The sequence below is a fragment of the Myotis yumanensis genome, unplaced genomic scaffold (genome assembly GCF_028538775.1).
Source record: "Myotis yumanensis isolate MYYU_CA2020_CCGP unplaced genomic scaffold, mMyoYum1.0.hap1 SCAF_3, whole genome shotgun sequence".
NCBI classification, from domain to species: Eukaryota; Metazoa; Chordata; class Mammalia; order Chiroptera; family Vespertilionidae; genus Myotis; species Myotis yumanensis.
Genome location: NW_027223754.1, coordinates 193,600,892 through 193,619,152, shown reverse-complemented (window position 1 = coordinate 193,619,152; position 18,261 = coordinate 193,600,892). Strand labels below are relative to the sequence as shown.

Genomic DNA, 18,261 nt, shown 5'->3' with positions numbered 1-18,261 from the left:
AGAAGTGAAATTTGCCCTCTCGTTCTGGGAGGACAGGCATCTAAGTGCTTCACAAATATGTCTTCCACCTGCAGCATCCCAGGGTGGTCACCTCATTTCTCCACTGCCTTGGCGCCTTCTGTGTCCCCAACGGCAGCAAAACAAAGGCCAGGCCAGGGAAATAGCAAAGTGCTTCTAGCTGCCTGCAATGATTTGGCAGCTGGAACTGCCCAGTGCTGCCCCTTGTTCTGCCTCCCCCAGCACTCAAGGCATCAGGGACTGTGTGCTCTGAGTCAAGGACATTGGCTTTGTAGACTTGTAAATGGCTTAAGATTGTAAACTAGAGCTCATGTCCAAACTGCAGAATGATAAGATGTAACCCAGATAAGAAATAGACCCAAAGCAGGGGCTTACCCCTCTTTCTTCTATGATTTCTTATCCAAATATGTGGGACCCACCTCCTATTCCTCTCTTGGTTCTCCTTTCTATGCACCAACCAAGACACCTGAACCCTCCTGTCCCCTCCCCTTTCCCTGGAACCACCAATGCTCTGGGTATGAAACGGGTATTGTGGGAGGAAGGAGGTGTGAGCAGGGATCGTGTGTGACCAGGGTCTTGGTTTGCCCCTCTAAGCCCTGCCCTGAGGCCATCAAAGAGGTCTTCCACAACAAGTTCCACATCATCGGCGCCGTGGGCATCGGGATCGCCGTGGTGATGGTGAGTGTCCTGGACATCGGGTTGCGGGGTAGGAGGGGGTCCTCTTAGTAGTTAACATTGATTAAGGGTATGCTCTGGCCAGGCACTATCTTAAGTGCTACACATTTATCAGCTGATTGAATCCTCACCATACCTATGAGGTGGAACTCTTAGCATTCCCATTTTAGAGACTAGGGAACAGAGAGACAGAGAGGTTGAGTAAGTTGATCAAAGACTCTGAGCTCATGAGTGAAGCTTCTGGGATTTGAACTCAGTATTCAAATCCATTCACTTAACCATTAAGGTTCAGGGGTAAGTGTAAGGTGAAGCCACTGCTGCTGGTCCACAGACTGTGCAAGGGTCTGGATCACCCCAGACCTGTTAGTTATCCTGGGATGATCTACGAAACATGTTTTCATCATGCACCTGCTCTTCTTCCCCCCCCCCCCACCCCCCCAAAAAAAGTAGTTCAATGAAAGCTACATGGATGTGAATTGTTTCATCTCCCTCTATAGTCTGAAAGGCATCCAGAGTGGACAGCCCAACATGTCAAATAATCTACTCTCTAGTAATCAGCTCCCAGGAACCATCAAGGGTTGACGAGGTTCCCTGGGGTTTCCCCTTCTTCCCCCAGGAGGGGGTTATGAGAACTCTTCAAGAGGCACAGCCCTTGTCTGCCCTCACAAGACTACCCCAAAAGAGAGAATTGCTTCCTTTCTAAGTGGTTATTTGTACCTCTCATCTGCATCTAGAAGAGCTTGGCACAGCTTTCAGTAAAAGAGATAACCATACTTTTTAAAATAGAATATAAAACTCACAAAAACACAAAGGTGGAAGTGAAAGTTCCAGCCTGTGTGGACTATGGAAATATCTGAATTTGAGCATTTAATTTAGCTCTGAGTGTATCTGTCTCACCCTGAAAGTTCTCCAGGGAAGTTACTTGGATTAGCAAGTGGCTGCAGACACTCAGAATCCCACCTGTCAGTGATCCCTCCCATTATCTAGCCTACACGCCCCTGCTTTGATATTTAATTCATTTGGCCTCTGATTCTCATAGTCCTTTGTCTTGGCCTGAATGACTCATGTCTTTCCCTCAGCAAAGCCACTTTGTTCCTCCTATTCCTCCCTGTCTTCCAGATCTTTGGCATGATCTTCAGTATGATCCTGTGCTGTGCTATCCGCAGAAGCCGAGAGATGGTCTAGAGTCAGCGTGCACTCCTGAGCAGGAAAGTTTACCCCTGAAGATCGTTGGTTATTTTCCTGGGGTTTTATTTTTGTTGTTATTGTCTTGTTGTTGTTGTTTCTTTTTTTCTTTTTTTGCCACTAACTTTTAGTATTCATCCTGCATTTATAAACAAGGAAAAAAGTTATTCTGTGTTTATCTTTTTTAATGCTTTATTCATATGGATAGTTGAGAGATTGAGGGACTTGTTTTGCTTTGGTTTATAATTTTTGGTTTGTTTTTGCTTATTATGTTAGGCAGAAATCCTGCAATGAAAGGTACTATATTTGCTAGACTCTAGACAAAAGATATTGTACATAAAGAGATTTTTTTTTCTTTAAATAGATTTTAAAAAAATGTCTATCAAATTTAATCAGATTGTAACTTATGTTGAAGACAATTTGATACATAATAAAAGATTATGACAATATCCTGGATTGGTTTTGGGGTTTCATGGCTTCCTTTATCTTTTTTTAGAGCTATGTATTTCTCAGATGTCTTTTAACTGCATTTACATGAAAAGTAGGTTGGAAGGTTGGTCTTCCTACTTTACTAATGAAAAAAAATCAAAGTGTGAAGAGATGAAGGGATTCTGACCCAAGGTCACACAACTGCTAATAGGTCAACACTAGAACCCCTCTCTTGCAGTGTGTTGTGTCTTGGGGGTACAGCAGTAAATGTGAGATCCCTGGTGGCAGGGACTTTGTTTTATTCACTGCTGTGCCCCCAGCACTTAGAACCTAGTGTCTGGTACATAGTAGCTGCTCAGTATTTATTATCCATTAACATTTGTTGGTTGATAAATGAGTACGTACCCATTAGGGTTTGATCCAAGAAGCAGAATATTAAATATTATGGAGAGAGAGAGAGAGAGAAAGAGACTTTGCTACAATAATTGGTGCTGGCTAAGCAGTCTCTGTAAGACGTCTTTGCATCTGATGGTGGAGCCTGAAGCCCACAGGGCAGACAGGAAGGACAGATGGACATGAATTGGGGATGGGAAGGCAAGAACAAGCTAGAACTCGCAAGCACAAGCCCACAGAGACAGACAAATCTGTGTGGGTTCTTGTTCCTCTGATGTTGGTGGTATGGGTCCTACAGAGACATTGGCCAGGAGTTGGAGAAGCTGAAGTGCGCCAGCAAAAAAGCAACTATTTGAGCTACAAAATGGCTGCTGCTTTATTTCCCTCCTCCAGACCTCCCACAAGGATCTTCTGGATCTCCTCCTGCTCCACTCTCACCAGAACCGTTCAGGAGGGGCATGCTGGGAAGTATAGTTCGGCTTAACTAGGTTGAGCACTCACTGAGCCACCAGTGTGGGAGATGTGGCTCTACTCAGAATGTCTGCAATCTAGCGGGCAATTCAAAGTTAGGCAGGCAATTACTACAGAGGGGGATAAACACTATGAGAGGATAAGTACAGAGGCATACGAAACCTGTTTTTATTCTCCACCCCTTGATTCAGTTTGGGTTCTTTCTTAGTGTTTAAAAAAAAAACCAAAAAACCAGAACACTAATGTTCCTAGCAGCATTATTCACAATAACCAAAAGGTGGCAACAACCTAACTATCCATCAACAAACAAATGAATGGATAAACAAAACGTGGTATATCCATACAATGGAATATTTCATACTAAAAAGAAATGATGCATTAATACACATTCTACATACAACACAGAGGAAGCCTAAAAATATTATGTTAAGTGAAATAAGCCAGAAACAAAAGAAAAAAATGCTATATGATTCCAATTATATGAGGTGCCTAGAATAAATAAATTCATAGAGATAGAAAGTAGATTAAGGATAACCAGGGCCTGGGCGGGGGGGGGGGGGGGGGTAGAATAGGGAGCTATTTACTTTAATGAGTACAGGGTTTCTGTTTAGGATGATGAAATTTTTCTGGAAATTGTGGTATGGTTACATTGTGAATGTACTCAGTGCCACTGAAGTGTACACTTAGAAATGGTTAAAATGGTAAATTTTATGTTATATTTGCCACATTAAAAAAAAAAAAAAAATCAGCTGGGTTGGCATCCTGGGTTTCATTGCTGTTCTATGGCCCCAGGTCCCTTATTTAAGCATTTGAAGTCTTACTACTCTTTGTGGAAATAGTAAGTTAACCATTGGTTTTATGTACGAGTGAATGAGACTACGTTGACATATGGCATCACGTACCCTGCTTAATTCCAATACCCACTCTTTGCCAGCTCCCTCTGGGAAAAGCAAGTCCCATATACACACTTCCATCCTGCCTCTTTGCTGCAGGTGGCTGGAGTCAGTATAACAGATTGCCACTATTTAAATTGAGGGTTACCTCGGTGTTATACCCCCTGTATTTTCAGTTTGTTGGAAATAGCAGACCAATGGGCTAGCTTAAGCAAAAGCAAACAATGTATTAAGAGCACAGGTGGTGTCTTACGGAACCTAAGAATAGAAACAGTTGAGCCATAGGAAGATCCTGGACCTGTGGACGAGGAACTGCAGCTCTCCACTTGTGTGCCGTGTGCTCTCCAAAGAGACTAATTGTTTCTGCTACTCTATCCACATGGGGTGGGGAAGGGCTGGCCCTCAACTCCCAAGCTTACAGAGAAAACCTCCATTAGCCCCATTTGAAGCTTTAGGAGAAAACATCTGAGCCAGTTTTAGTCAAATATCTATCCCTGTCTGGTCAGCTGGCAGTGAGGGGGGAGGGGTGCATGTAGTAAAGACAGGGCCACTCTCACCTGTAGACGGGACCCAGGACCCTCCACCCTGCCATTGATCCAGTGAAACAAGTTTGCTTGGCTCCTGGCCCACAGGTCCAGGTGATGCTCTAGAGCAGTGGTTCTCAACCTTCTGGCCCTTTAAATACAGTTCCTCATGTTGTGACCCAACCATAAAATTATTTCGTTGCTATTTGTAACTGTAATGTTGCTGCTGTTATGAATCATAATGTAAAAAATATCTGATATGCAGGATGGTCTTAGGCAACCCCTGTGAAAGGGTCGTTCAATCGCCAAAGGGGTCGCGACCCACAGGTTGAGAACCGCTGGTCTAGAGTTAAGGCAAAACCAAGTTGCTACATAGCCTTCAGGACCCGAAGGTCTTATGGAGCAAAGGCCTTTAGGAAGCTTTAGGTCACAAAAAGGCAATAGACTCTGCCAATAACAACAAGAGCTTTGGGTCCAGAAAGAATCACTTTAAGCAAAAGAGGAATGCACCGCTGAGTGTGTTGGCCTCTGGTTCAACTGTTAAAAGCAGCCCAGGGCAACACATTTGAATAAACACAGCTGGATAGTAAAAGGTTATGACTTCACCCTGTGCCCTTCAGAACTGAAAGTGCTTTAAAATCCCTAAACTCCTGGCAGTCTCCTCACAAGGGCCCATCTCCACACCCCACGCACGTCCTTCTACAGCGGAATGGCACAAGGGTGGATCCAAGACCCCACGCATCCCAGCACTGGTGCTGCTTGCTGTCGCTTCCTTGGGAAGGGGGTTTGACTAGTGCCGTGCTCGGCAAACTGCGGCTCGCAAGCCACATGCGGCTCTTTGGCCCCTTGAGTGTGGCTCTTCCACAAAATACCACGTGCAGGCACGCATGTTCAAGTGCGATTGAAACTTCGTGGCCCATGCGCAGAAGTCGGTATTTTGTGGAAGAGCCACACTCAAGGGGCCAAAGAGCCGCATGTGGCTCGCAAGCCGCAGTTTGCCGACCACTGGACTAGTGCATTAAGACACTCCAGGAGTTCAGGCAATTTTTGTTTCACTGAAAGTTAGGTGAGGGCATCTCATGAGCTCATGGACAAAGATGGAGAAGTATGGGAGGACTTATAGCATAATGAGGCAGACCCATAGCTGGGCAGACCCCCCATACATAGGGAAAGGTCTCTATTGATGGGCTAAGGGGTTCCTGCTTTGCCTTATCCTGGTCAATGTTTTAAATGGTAACTTGAAATATTAAATATTGTAGATTTTACAAAGCTCTGAGGAATATCCAGTAATTTGGGTAACAAAATTATGGTTCAAAGAGAGATTTCAGGGTCTGGACTGATGGATTATGATACCAAAATAATATATCTTAATAGGAATAAATAATAAGTAAATGAAATCAAGCAATCTACAGTGTCTGATCCTTATAGCTAGGATAGATTTGGCTGGTTAGATAATGGGATTTTTCCCCCATATTAAGTCTAAAGACAACCACTGGTATTGACTTGGCAGCTAGGTACTGTCAAAGATGGCATCTCTGATTCTCTTAGCTTGTCCCCCATGGTTACAAAGCAGCTGCTGCAGCTCCAACCATCTCTACATTCACAGCAGGAAGTGAGGGAGAAGGACAAATGCTCGCTAAGGCTCCTACCCCTTTTAGCTAAAATGCAAAAGCTTCCTCCAACAAAAGCCAACTTCCATTTGTGAAACATTGGCCCCAGTCTGTCATAACTGTAGGGGAGGCTGAGAACACATCTAGTTTTTCCAATCTACAGTGAAGGTAGGAAAGGGACAGGTCAGTTGTGAATGTTTTCTTTCATTTTACTGTTCAAGAACTTGAGATTCGGAGAAAAACATTTGTCCCAACATCATACAGTTCATATACTGGATACAAACGAATCCAGGTTTGTCTTTCTCCAGTTTCAACCAGGCTGCCTCCCAGGATTAATATCATAAGAGGAAATTTAACAGAAACAAACTGGAACATCTTTTGCTTGGAAGAACTCATAAAATGCAGGAGATGGAGAAACAATTTCCCTTGAAAAAAGACATGGAAATGGAGCTTACCACAAAGTTAAGTGAGGCTGCCTGGGCTCCATCCAGAGTCACAGACGCAGTGGTTGAGCCGGAGGGCGGTATGATGCTCCAATCTGGGGCCACTCCTTAAAAAGGAAAGTGCCAACCAGAGACCTGAAGGGGACAGACCTTATTGGGGAGGGTCCTACAATCATGTCACCCCAAGAGGAGAGTGAAGGACCAGAGAATTCTAACCTGGGGTTGGGGGAGAGGGAGCAACGACACAGTGATCTTTGTTTTCAAATATCTAAAGGGCATAAGGGCTATACCAGGGGCATGTATTATCTCAGAGGTCACAGTAAGAACTGATGGGTGGAACCCAAAAAACAAATTTTGACTGAACACAAAGAAAACTCCTTAAAAGCAGGGATCTCCAATGGAGAAGATACTCTCCAGGAGTAGTGTTCCCCCCAGGAGAGGCTGGAGATGGGGTTATGCCAATTCTTGCACTGATGCGGACTTGAGGAATTCTTACCTCCCTTCCAGCCCTAAGCACTTATGAAGATGTAGGTCTCTAAGCAAAAAAAAAGTTCATTATGGAGGGGGCAAGGGTGGGGGGAGGACCTCTAATAAAGGTTAAGGTAAGAGTACAGTTTCTGTTTCTATGGGCAACCCCAAAATATTTCAAAATAATGCTTTATCTCTGAAATTGTTGCATTTTTTCGTACTCAGTGCTATTCGTGGGCTCTTGGAGATGAAAGGGAGAGAGCACCGGAAGCCTTAAATCATGGGGTTTGTTGGGAGGATATTCAGCATCTCAGCAACCACAGCACCACTTCTGAGTTCCTGTGCGTTATAGCCTGGCCTGCAACAGGCCAAGCAGAGAGGAGACACTGGCTCCTCCCAGCTCTTCATATGGCCTCTGCTCCCCTCCCTCGCCCTCGCATCCCTAGGTCTTTCTGCAACCTCATCCAAGTTCGCTTAGCAAAAAGGTTCTAAACAGGTTGTTTGGCACCGGAGCTGCTGCTGCTGCTGCTGGCCCTCTATGACTGAGCTGGGCCCCGCCCCTCACCCACTCACACCCTGACCTGCCCCGCGGGGCCTGAAGGCCTGGCAAGTCTGCATTCACTGCGCCCCCGCACCACTTCCTGCGCCTGTGAGCGCCCCTGGACAGCCCACGCCCCACATATGGGCGCTGCACCACCCGGGAGCCTGGCTCCAGCACCGCGGCGGCCGGGGCTTCCACATGGCCTGCTTCCTGGGCTGGCTGCCTGTCTGGTGGTGGGGCTGCCTGCTCTTCTCCGTCAGAAGCAACCAAAGTTTCTTATCAAAGAAAATTTGGTTGGAATCCCCAGAGCTCTATGAAATAAGAACACTCGAAAACTTTGCCTCTCTCTGACTTGCACAAATTTAGTTTGGCTCATGCATTAAAAGGGGTGTAAAGATAGGTGGATGTCAATCACATTAACTGCTCAGCCGATAGGCTGTACTTACAAGATTCAGACTTTTTAGAAAGTCTTTTGCCCATTGGGGGGAATAATGACTGAAGAAATCATGAAGGAAGGCAAGAAATTTCACCCAGTAGTGATACGCAGTCGCCACGTTTATAGTATCCAGGTGACTGTCTAAAGTATAACCGTGTTTATCCTAAGAACTAGGTAGTAGTAAGAGCTATTTGTAGTGGATTGCTTATTTGTAAGCTGGCCAATTTCAGTTACTTGAAATTGTGTGAATGAATAATGGAGGTTGACTAGACTTGCTTAGAATTTAAGAAACCCTGTGCCTGTAAATGTTACATATAGTACAGTTTTCATATTCCAAGTGTATCATGGAGCTCTCTTGCTTCTTCTACTTTTTAAACTTTACGGTGTCACACAACTATAACATATTAATGATCTTGTTACCAAAATGAGAGGAAAAACAAACTTTTCACCAGAGTTTCCACTTCTGTATTGTTTTATTACCAAACGATTAGATAAGCTGTTCTACTGCCATTGCCTTTTAAATGTCCAGGGAATTAGCACTTTCCTGGATGTGCTTAGGAGATCGAGCTATGAATTCCTTGGATTTTCTGCTGGAGTTTATTTAAGGGTGTCCGATTACATGGTGAACAGTAGACTGAGACGACCTTCAAGTGACAATGTCATGATTTTCTTGTTATGTTTCAGCTTGATGATTAAGATACAATTCTGTTTAAAACCAAATAGCATTAAAACAAAAACAAATGGCATTAGTTGTAGGTTTCCAATTTGGGAAACCTATTTTAGTTAATATTTCAAAGAAATATGAAGCCTTAACTATTTTTACTCTGGAATGCTAATGAAACAAATAGATTAGAGAGATGTTGAATTATTCATCATTTAATGGTGTTTATTAACAACTAGAGGCCCAGTGCACAAATTCATGCACAGATGGGGGGTCAGCCGGCCTGCCCGATCCTGGCTGAGAGGAGGGAACATGGGAGGTTGGCCGGCTGGCCCCGCCCCCTGGTCGAACTTCCAATCAAACTCCCAGTCAAGGGGACAATTTACATATTACCCTTTTATTATATAGGATGTTTATTTTCAGTATTTTAATATGGGTAAAATTTTTCACTTCCTCTTAAGAGGAATAATGTTTATTGATTAAAGTGGGAAATGGCAAACAACAAGTACTGGCGATGATATGGAGAAAAGGGAACCTTTGTGCACTGCTGGTGGGAATGCAGACTGGTGCAGCCACTGTGAAAAGCAGTATGGAGTTTCCTCAAAAAAAAAAAAAAAATGGAACTGCCTTTTGACCCAGTGATCCTAAGAATTGTGAAACACCAATCAGAAAGAATATATGCACCCCTATGTTCATAGCAGTGTTTTTTACAATAGCTAAAATCTGGAAATAACCCAAGTGCCCACCAGTAGATGAGTGGATAAAAAAGCTGTGGTACATTTATACAGGTATACTACACAGCTATAAAAAAGAGGGAAGTCTTGCCCTGACTGGTTTGGCTCAATGGATAGAGCATCGGCCTGCGGACTCAAGGGTCCCGGGTTTGATTCCGGTCAAGGGCATGTACCTTGGTTGCAGGCACATCCCCAGTGGGGGGTATGTAGGAGGCAGCTGATCGATGTTTCTAACTCTCTATCCCTCTCCCTTCCTCAATAAAAATTTTTTTTTAAAAAAAAAGAGGGAAGTCTTACCCTTTGAGACAGCACGGATGGATCTGGAGAGTATTATACTAAGTGAAATAAGCCAGTCAGAGAAAGACAAATACATATGATCTCACTAATATGTGGAATCTAATGAACAAAGTAAACCGATAAACAAAATGGAACCAGAAGCATGAAAACATGGAAGAGACTGGCCAGTGCCCAAAGGGAAGGATCAGGTAACTGGATAAAGATGATGAAGGAAATAGCTAAAGAACATATGCATACCTCATGGACATGGACAATAATTTGGTAAAAGCCAAGGAAGGGATTGTCGGGGGAGGTTGGAGGGGGATAAAGGGGGATGGGGGGCAAGAAATTCCTGCAATAACAACATTTTAAAAAATTTTTAATAAAAAGAGAGGAAATTATTAAGACACCAATTGTATTTCAAATCTTTGACTATATTATGCAATAGATTTCATTTTTCATGAACTGTCTTAGCTTTTTCTACTTGTAAAGTAGAAGTATTGATGTAAAAAAAAAAAAAAAAAAAAGCATCCCTATTATTATCTTTTGTCAGGACATGGATCCCTGGCCCCAGTGCTTGTGGTTAAGGGAGCAATATCAACAATGAGGATCCCCCAGGTCCTTCCAAGCACAGGAAATTAAGCAGAAAGAACTTCCTGGGACACATTCCCTCGTTAGAGCTGACTGGCTCCAGGACAACCTGGGACCCACCCCATAGTCTTTACACCCTAAGGAAGTCTGCAGTGGAATTCTTGGAGTAGATATGCCTGTTGAGGGGTATTCTCCTAAAATAAGTATTACCACACTCCAAAAGAGGTAGGATTATGCATGTGGGTCTTTAAGAAAGCGAAGTTACAGAGGGTCTGTGAACAATGGAAAAATCAGTGGAGAGTCCATAGATCCCAAGCCAAGGATCATCAGAGTCTAGGACTTATTCCACTAAACTAAGTTTTCTCCATCTCCTCCCCCAGCCCACTTCCACCCACCCTCAGTTATAATGCTGTCTTGGAGAGGCCTGAGCAGCTAATGGAATAGTTTTCACTCAAGCTTTGGCCTGCAAACCCCTGGAGAACTAATTTGATTTCTTTCTTTTTAAATTAGATTTCCCCAAATCATCTGCTTCCCCTTTGGCTATGCAAACAGGATCAGATCTTATCCCAGTGTAGAATCTTCCCTATTCTGAAAGGCTCCCAGGAGCCAGAGCCGACCTTCTGGCCAAGCAGGGCAATGAGGGACCAGTAGGGCTGTTCTAACACACCGTGCAAGGGCGGTACTGGTTCGAAACTCTCAGAGGTTCCCAGGTGAAATCCAGCTCAAGCGTCAACTAGCAGTCACATCCTTTTGATAACCTCTTCCAACACCCCACCCCTCATGACCAGCTCTTACCATGTCACATGCACTCCCCCCGCTTCCACAATGAGGTCTGACTAGTCAGCAAGGGGTTTCACTAGCATGGAAGAGGCTCATTTGGCAGCTACCTGGCTGTATAGAGGCAGATGCTGCAGCAACAATATAGGCACATGCAAGAGGAAACACAGATTAGATGATTCCCAAAATAAGTAACAATTTTCTCTACCAAGAGTCGTGATCCCAACCATTGATTTACTAAGTCCCCTAGGCTAGAGAGTTGAATCACTAAGGGCATTTATTAGAGTCCTCGTGTGATTTAATAAAGATGATACATTAGCAAATTCATCAGATATGAGCACACAACATTCTGTTTGAATAATGTCATCGGTGCCTCCTTGTGATGCAGTAATAATGTCCAAAGCCATCCTATTTTGGAGGAGTTTGTCTCATTAGAGACACTTCAGTTTTCAGTACAGACAGGCTTCTCTGGCTATGTTTAAAGCTTGCTGGGGAAGGGTGAGAAAGGAGAGGAGCGGGGAGGATAGAGAGCAGAGGAGGAAGTGAAGGAGGAGGAGGAGGAGCACACAACTTCACTGAAACAGTGGTGAGTGGCAGCTACAATGGTCAGTAGTTCTGGTGTTTGGACAAAAGGCACTAGCATTGACCTGAACACCATTGCTTTGGTTTAGAAATAAAGAGGTGCCAACGTTGCCTGGTCCACTTTTTTTTAATCTTTGAAGAAGTTATCAGCAATGAAGAAAATGAACAGGAAAAGAAAAATGCAAAGATGGTATTTCAGCAAATCAAAGTTAAGAATCCTCTGAATCTCTTCAAAACAAACCCAACCCCATGATGTCAAAAGAAACTCAGGGGAACTTTTCCTATATCTTCTACCATGCCCCCTGGCCCCTCTAGACCTAGGAAAACTTAGACTCAAATTCAGTGGCCATCACCCTTTTTTATCAGGCTACACCATGATTTCCTTCTGGACCGCCACGGAGTCCCCCATCACCTCCTTGCTCCCAGGTCCTGGTGATGCGGATGTGATGGAAGGTGTGTTTGTAGTTTGACTCCTGAGTGACATATTGGGCACCCACTGGGTTTAAAGCAAAGGCAGTTGAGGAAGGTCACAGCCCTTCAGTTAAGTACAGATATCTCTCTCTAAGGGAAAGTAGTTTATCAAACCCTGGCTGACATAAGCAAATGTTTAATCATTTTCTTCATAAATAAGTGGCTGTTAAGTTTAGTGTAATTTACATCTCCTTTCAATTGCGGTGGGTTGGAAATTGTTACATCACCAATGTATGATTAGAGTCTGGTCAAGAAGACAGGATCCGAAATAGGTAATTCCTCAGAGTGAATTTGACATAGGGAATTGGTTAAACAAGTTTTGGAAGACTGCAAAATCAAAACGAGAGCAATGAGGGAAGGCAGAAATAATAACCACAGGAAACAGCTACCAGCGTAGGGCTGGGGGCATAGAAGGAAGGGGTTGGGACCCAGAACTCAAGGAGGAGCCATGTCCCCGCTGCTGTGGGGACCTTGGAGGGCTGTGGAGAGTCTGATTCTGAGAATAGTGCACTCTCTGCCTCTGATCATTGCCGGAAATTCCTAAAACCTTCTCCAAATGGGAGCTCAAAAAATGCAGTGAGGTGAGCAGAAGTAAACAGACAGGAGAGGAAAAGCTGGCCATACCTCGTTGGCAACAGCAGGCCTCCACTGGCATAAGGAAAGTGGCGATAACTTTGACTATAATTGGAAGCTTTGACTATTACCTGTCACTGCTCCCTGCAATTCTGGAATGAAGACTGTTTGGCAACTCAAAGTCACTGTAGTACTTGTGAAAATAAATAAAGAAAACCTTATTCAAATAGAGTCAGGAAGTCCTGAAAGTGTAGCTCTCGTGAACATATGACCTGCTGAGCTTACTTTACAAATTTGGGCAGGAAGAAGCTTATTTTACTACCCCAGCAACAACCCAGCAAAGGAGAAGCCACCACACTCAGCCAATGAGAAGCCACTGCCACCCTGAACTCTCATTCTCCTCCAGTGGACTTTTGCTCATACTCACCCCTCCCAACTTTCCCCTTTTTTCTCCATAAAGTAACTTTCCACCACAGCTGGTTGGGCTCAGTGGATAGAGTATTGGCCCTCAGACTGAAAGGTCCCAGGTTCAATTCCAGTCAAGGGCATGTGCCTTGGTTACAGGCTCGATCCCCTGCCCTGGTCGGGACACTTATGGGAGGCAACCAATCCATGTGCCTCTCTCACATTGATGTTTCTCTCTCCCTCCTCCTCCTTTCCACTCTCTCTAAAAATCAATGGAAAAATATCCTCAGGAGAGGATTAACTAAATAAATAAATAAAAGAACTTTCCCCTTTTTTGTACTCCAGACTTGCCTGTGGTTTGCCATCGTTTGCATGTCTCAGATTGCAATTCCTCTCCTATTCCCAAATATACTGATTTTTGCTGGTAAAATAACTGGCTATTTTATTTTGAAATTTGACAAATTTTATCCTAAAAGTCACCAGGAAAGTCATGGGACTGCCACACACCTAACCTGGGCAAAAAGAACTTCCCCCACAGAACACAACTTAAGAATAGGGCAAGACAAAAGAGAATGGCTGTAAGATTGCAATCCATGAGCCCTACTTGTTTGGCCTACTAGGTGCCAATATAAAGTGCCTGGCACATAGTAGAAACACTATAAATGGCCTTATTGTTGAAACCTAGGGCTCTGACCCCTCCCACAATGCAACACTGACCATTACATAAGAGTGTTAGAACTCCACCTCAACAAAAGATGACAAAATCCTCAGCTCTCAGTTGTGCTGGGAGCAGCACTGTCTGAAAGAGTACCACAAGCTCAGCTTTCCACAACTTAACAGACTGCAACATCCCCTGGGCTCCAGTCCCACATCCACAATGGCTAGCCCTAAGCAGCCTCTGGGTCCTGTCATTAACAAAGTTGCTTCCATATTTGTCCTATAAAGAAAAGCAGGGTCTTGCTGACCTGGTGCTTGTAAATTTTCCCTTTCCTCACCTTTTCCATGCCATGGATGCTGTGGAATTCATCCTGAATCCCAGTGATTAACAGGTGGGGACCCAGATGGAGGCCATCTGCATAACAGTCCCCAATCAACTCTGGGGAATACAAAACAAAGTAGATTGACACAGATATTCACAGCCTTCTATATTCTGGTCTCATTCTTTCTACCCAGATTTATATATCTTTCCACCCCAAATGCAGGCCCTACCCCAATTGGGTCTCCTTTGAATCAGCTCCTTACCTTAATACACACTGTGCCCATCACCACTCACTGAAAGGCGGAATTGTAAGTCCCGTCATCCATGAAATGTAGTGATTTGTAGTTGTATTGAAGCATGAAATCTGAATGTCATGCTGTGAGGATGGTCTGTAAGAGTGAATCAATCAGCAGGAGAGGGAGGCTGTGTGGTCGAATTGCAAAGGCTTGGCTGGGGAGCAAAACAGACCTGAGTTTAAATCCTGGCTCTGCCACTGAACCACCTGAGGCAAACCATTCAACTTCTGAACCACTGGCTCTCCTCCATAAAGTGAGGGGCAATCTGTACCTGCCAGAGCGCTACAGAGCAGGGAAAGGGGCTCAGTAAACAGCGGCTGACCTTAATAGTATGCTGCTATTCTCACTAATGAGCACACTTGGAGAGTATGAGTGAGAAAACCTGACCCCTGTGACCTAATATCAGAGGCAGGTTGCTAAGGCTACTGAGGCAGGTTGGGATGTACTAGTGGGGGAGAGGGGGGCTCTCCCAAGAGCCAGGTGCAGGCTCTGGGCTGGGGAGGGGCAAGAAAGGGTTAGAACTAGAAGTCTGAGCAAGGAGTAAGAATGACCTCGCTGTATCCTCTACAGACTCCTGGGACATTTTTTGAAGAGTTTTAACCCTGTATTAATATCTTTCCCTCCAGCACTACCCCTGTAAAGTCTTGGTGATTTCAGGGTTCACAATAAAATCTTTCCAATGGCCTGGTGTCTCTCTTCTTCGACCTCCTCACCCGCTTTCATGGCCAGTGGCTTTCAAACTTGTTTGTCCATGGCCCAACCATATGTGTGACTCAGTGCACACACACACATCATATATAAATACCCACGTCTACACATACATAAATGAAATCAAGTTTTATAATATGATACTTACCCTTGCTACATGCATTGTGCTCTGCTATTTCCTAATTTGTTCTATTTCATTTTTATAGATGCACTAACTTAATTTTGTGATTCATTAATGGTTCTGTCTCTCAATTTGAAAAACACTGCCCTAGATTTTTTCATTACATCACTGCAGTTTTAGAGACCAAAAAGCTGGGGAGGAACAACAAGGAGACTGAGGTGAAGTAGCCAATGAGGTAGAAGAACAAACAGACCCTTCATTAGCACAATCCAAATACAGTCATGTGCCCCATAATGACGTTCCTGTCAACAGAGGACCACATATAAGACCACATATAAGATTATAATGGAACTGAAAAATTCCCATCACCTAGTGACATCATAGCCGCCGTAGCGTTGTAGTGCAACACATTACTTACTATAACTTTTTTACCTGATATAATTTAAAAAGTTATAAAATACTAAAATAAACTAATTTATCATTGAAAAAAGAAAAAATTTTACATAACTTTAGTGTGGCCTAAGTGTGCAGTATTTATAAATCCACAGTAGTGTACAGTAATATCCTAAGCCTTCATTCATTCACTCACCACTCACTGACTCACCCAGAGCATCTTCCAGTCCTGCAAGCCCCATCCATGGCAAGTGCCCTATACATATGGATATATTGCTTTTTAAACCTTTATACTATATCTTTATTGTACCTTTTCTATATTTAGATATGTTTAGCTATACAAATACTTACTGTTGTGTTACAATTGCCTACAGTATTCAGTACAATAACATGCTGTGCAGGTTTGTAGCCTAAGAGTAATGGGCTATACCACATGGCCTAGAAGTGTAGTAGACTATACCATCTAGGTTTGTTTAATGCCCTCTATGATGCTCTCACAATGCAAGACAGAATCACACTCTCTAATCTCTTCCTGTCACTCAAACTCATTGGCTCTAGTACTCCAAGTTCAACTATTTTCCAACCCCACCCAGTGCCTCCAATCTTACCACCTTCCTCTCATGATGTCACTTCCTCTTTATCTGATTTAGATTACCTAGCTCATAGTAATCATCCGTCAAGTGATTCATTTGATAAATAGTTGCCGAGTTTTCCCACACTGTGCCAAATACTGTTCTAGGTGCTGGGGATACAGCAGTGAACAAAACAAAGTCCCTGCCTGTGAAGACCTTTTTATTGGAGGGAAAACAGACAATAAGCAAATCAACAAGAACAACTAAGCTAATAAAAGAGAAAAATGGTAATTGGCGTACGACCGCTACCCTTTTCATTGGCTAATCAGTGAGTATATGCAAATTAACTGTCAGCCAAGATGGCGGCCGGCAGCCAGGCAGCTGGAAGCGAACATGAGGCTTGCTTGCTGCAGTGAAGGAGGACTCCAACGTTCCCCGCTGCCGGTCTCGGAGCTGGCAGTTTGAAACTTTGTAACAAATATAGAAGCTAAACAAAACTCCAGAATCTCAGAGCTGGAGTTATACATTGTTTTGATTATAGAATGCAAACAAACCAGCGGAAGCCTCAGAGGTAGAGCCAGAGTTAAAGCTGGCCCAGAATAAAATTTTAAAAAGAGAAAAAAAAGGAGCAGTTGGGAGCATCAGTCAACAACCGCCAGCCTGAAAGCAGCCCTCAGCCCCTCACCCAGACTGGCCAGGCACCCCAGTGGGGACCCCCACCCTGATCCAGGACACCCTTCAGGGCAAACCAGCCAGCCCCCAGGCCTCTATCCTATATAGTAAAAGGGTAATATGCCTCCCAGCACCGGGATCAGTGGAGCCGCGAGGCCTCCTGGCACCGGATCAGCGTGACAGGGGGCAGCGCCCAAACCCCCTGATCACCCTGCGACTCTGTGTGTGACAGGGTGCGGCGTCCCAACCCCCTGATCGGCCCTGCTCTGTGACAGGGTGCAGCGCCCCAACCCCCTTTCCCCCCCCCCCCCCCCCCCCCCCCCCCGCCACAAGCCCTGCTCTGTGTGTGGTGGGGTAGAGCCATAACCTCCCCATCGGCCCTGCCCTGAGTGTGACAGGTTGCAGCGCCCCAACCCCCTGATCCGCCCTGCTCTGTGTGTGACAGGGGGGAGCTCCCCAATCCCCTGATGGGCCCTGCTCTGTGAGTGACAGGGGGCAGCACCGCAACCTCCCCATCGACCCTGCCTTGAGTGTGACAGGGGGCAGTGCCCCAACCCCTGAATCGGCCCTACCCTGAGCGTGACTGAGGGTGGCATCGCAACCTCCCAATCCGCCCTGCTCTGTGCATGACAGGGGGTGGCGCCGCAACTCCCCAATCAGCCCTGCTCTGAGCCCGACCAGGGGCTGCACCTAGGGATTGGGCCTGCCCTCTGCCACCTGGGAGCAGGCCTAAGCCAGAAGGTCGTTACCTCCTGAGGGGTCCCAGACTGCGAAAGGGCACAGGCCGGGCTGAGGGACCCCCCCTCCCCCCCCCCCCCCGAGTGCACAAATTTTTGTGCATCGGGCCTCTAGTCTATATATATAAAAGCCTAATATGCAAAGTGTCCCCTTGGGAGTTCAACCAGGAGACCAAGAGTTCACTCACTCACTATGATATCTGCTGACCACCAGGGGCAGTGCGGTGAGGAACAACGGAAGGCCTGGATCAACCCTGATTGCTGGCCAGGCCTAGGGACCCTACCTGTGCATGAATTTGTGCACCCGGCCTCTAGTCTCAATATAATAGCCAGTGCAAAACCTAAAGCAGAAGAGCACCTACAGGTCCCAGGGACAGCACAGAGGCTAGCAAGCCTGGAGCAGAGTGAGAAGATGGGGAGGAGGTCAGAAAGAAAACAAGAAGCCAGATGGTCTCCTAGTCTATTCCAGGGACTTTGGGTTTTACTCTGAATGCGATGGGCTATCATTGCAGGATTTGAGGAAAGGGAGCATCCTGATCTGGTTTATGTCTTTAAAAGCCTCCTCTGTTTGGAGAATAGATGGTCTGGAAACCAGGGAAGAGGATTCAGATTAAGATACTATTGGAT

General features: G+C 45.0%; 1 protein-coding gene and 1 long non-coding RNA gene across 2 annotated transcripts in view; one reads left to right on the top strand and one right to left on the bottom strand.

The window, feature by feature from the left end:
• CD9 (CD9 molecule) overlaps positions 1–2,327 on the top strand; it is a 33,712-nt gene extending 31,385 nt beyond the window's left edge. Inside the window, exons 7-8 of the mRNA XM_070410830.1 lie at positions 613–696; positions 1,813–2,327. Coding sequence (XP_070266931.1) covers positions 613–696; positions 1,813–1,878 — 150 coding nt within the window. The 3' untranslated portion in view covers positions 1,879–2,327. The remainder of the gene's footprint in view (positions 1–612; positions 697–1,812) is intronic.
• The window catches only part of LOC139007417 (uncharacterized), a 65,633-nt gene that overhangs the window by 14,088 nt on the left and 33,284 nt on the right, over positions 1–18,261 (bottom strand). The gene's annotated exons all lie outside the window — the stretch shown is intronic.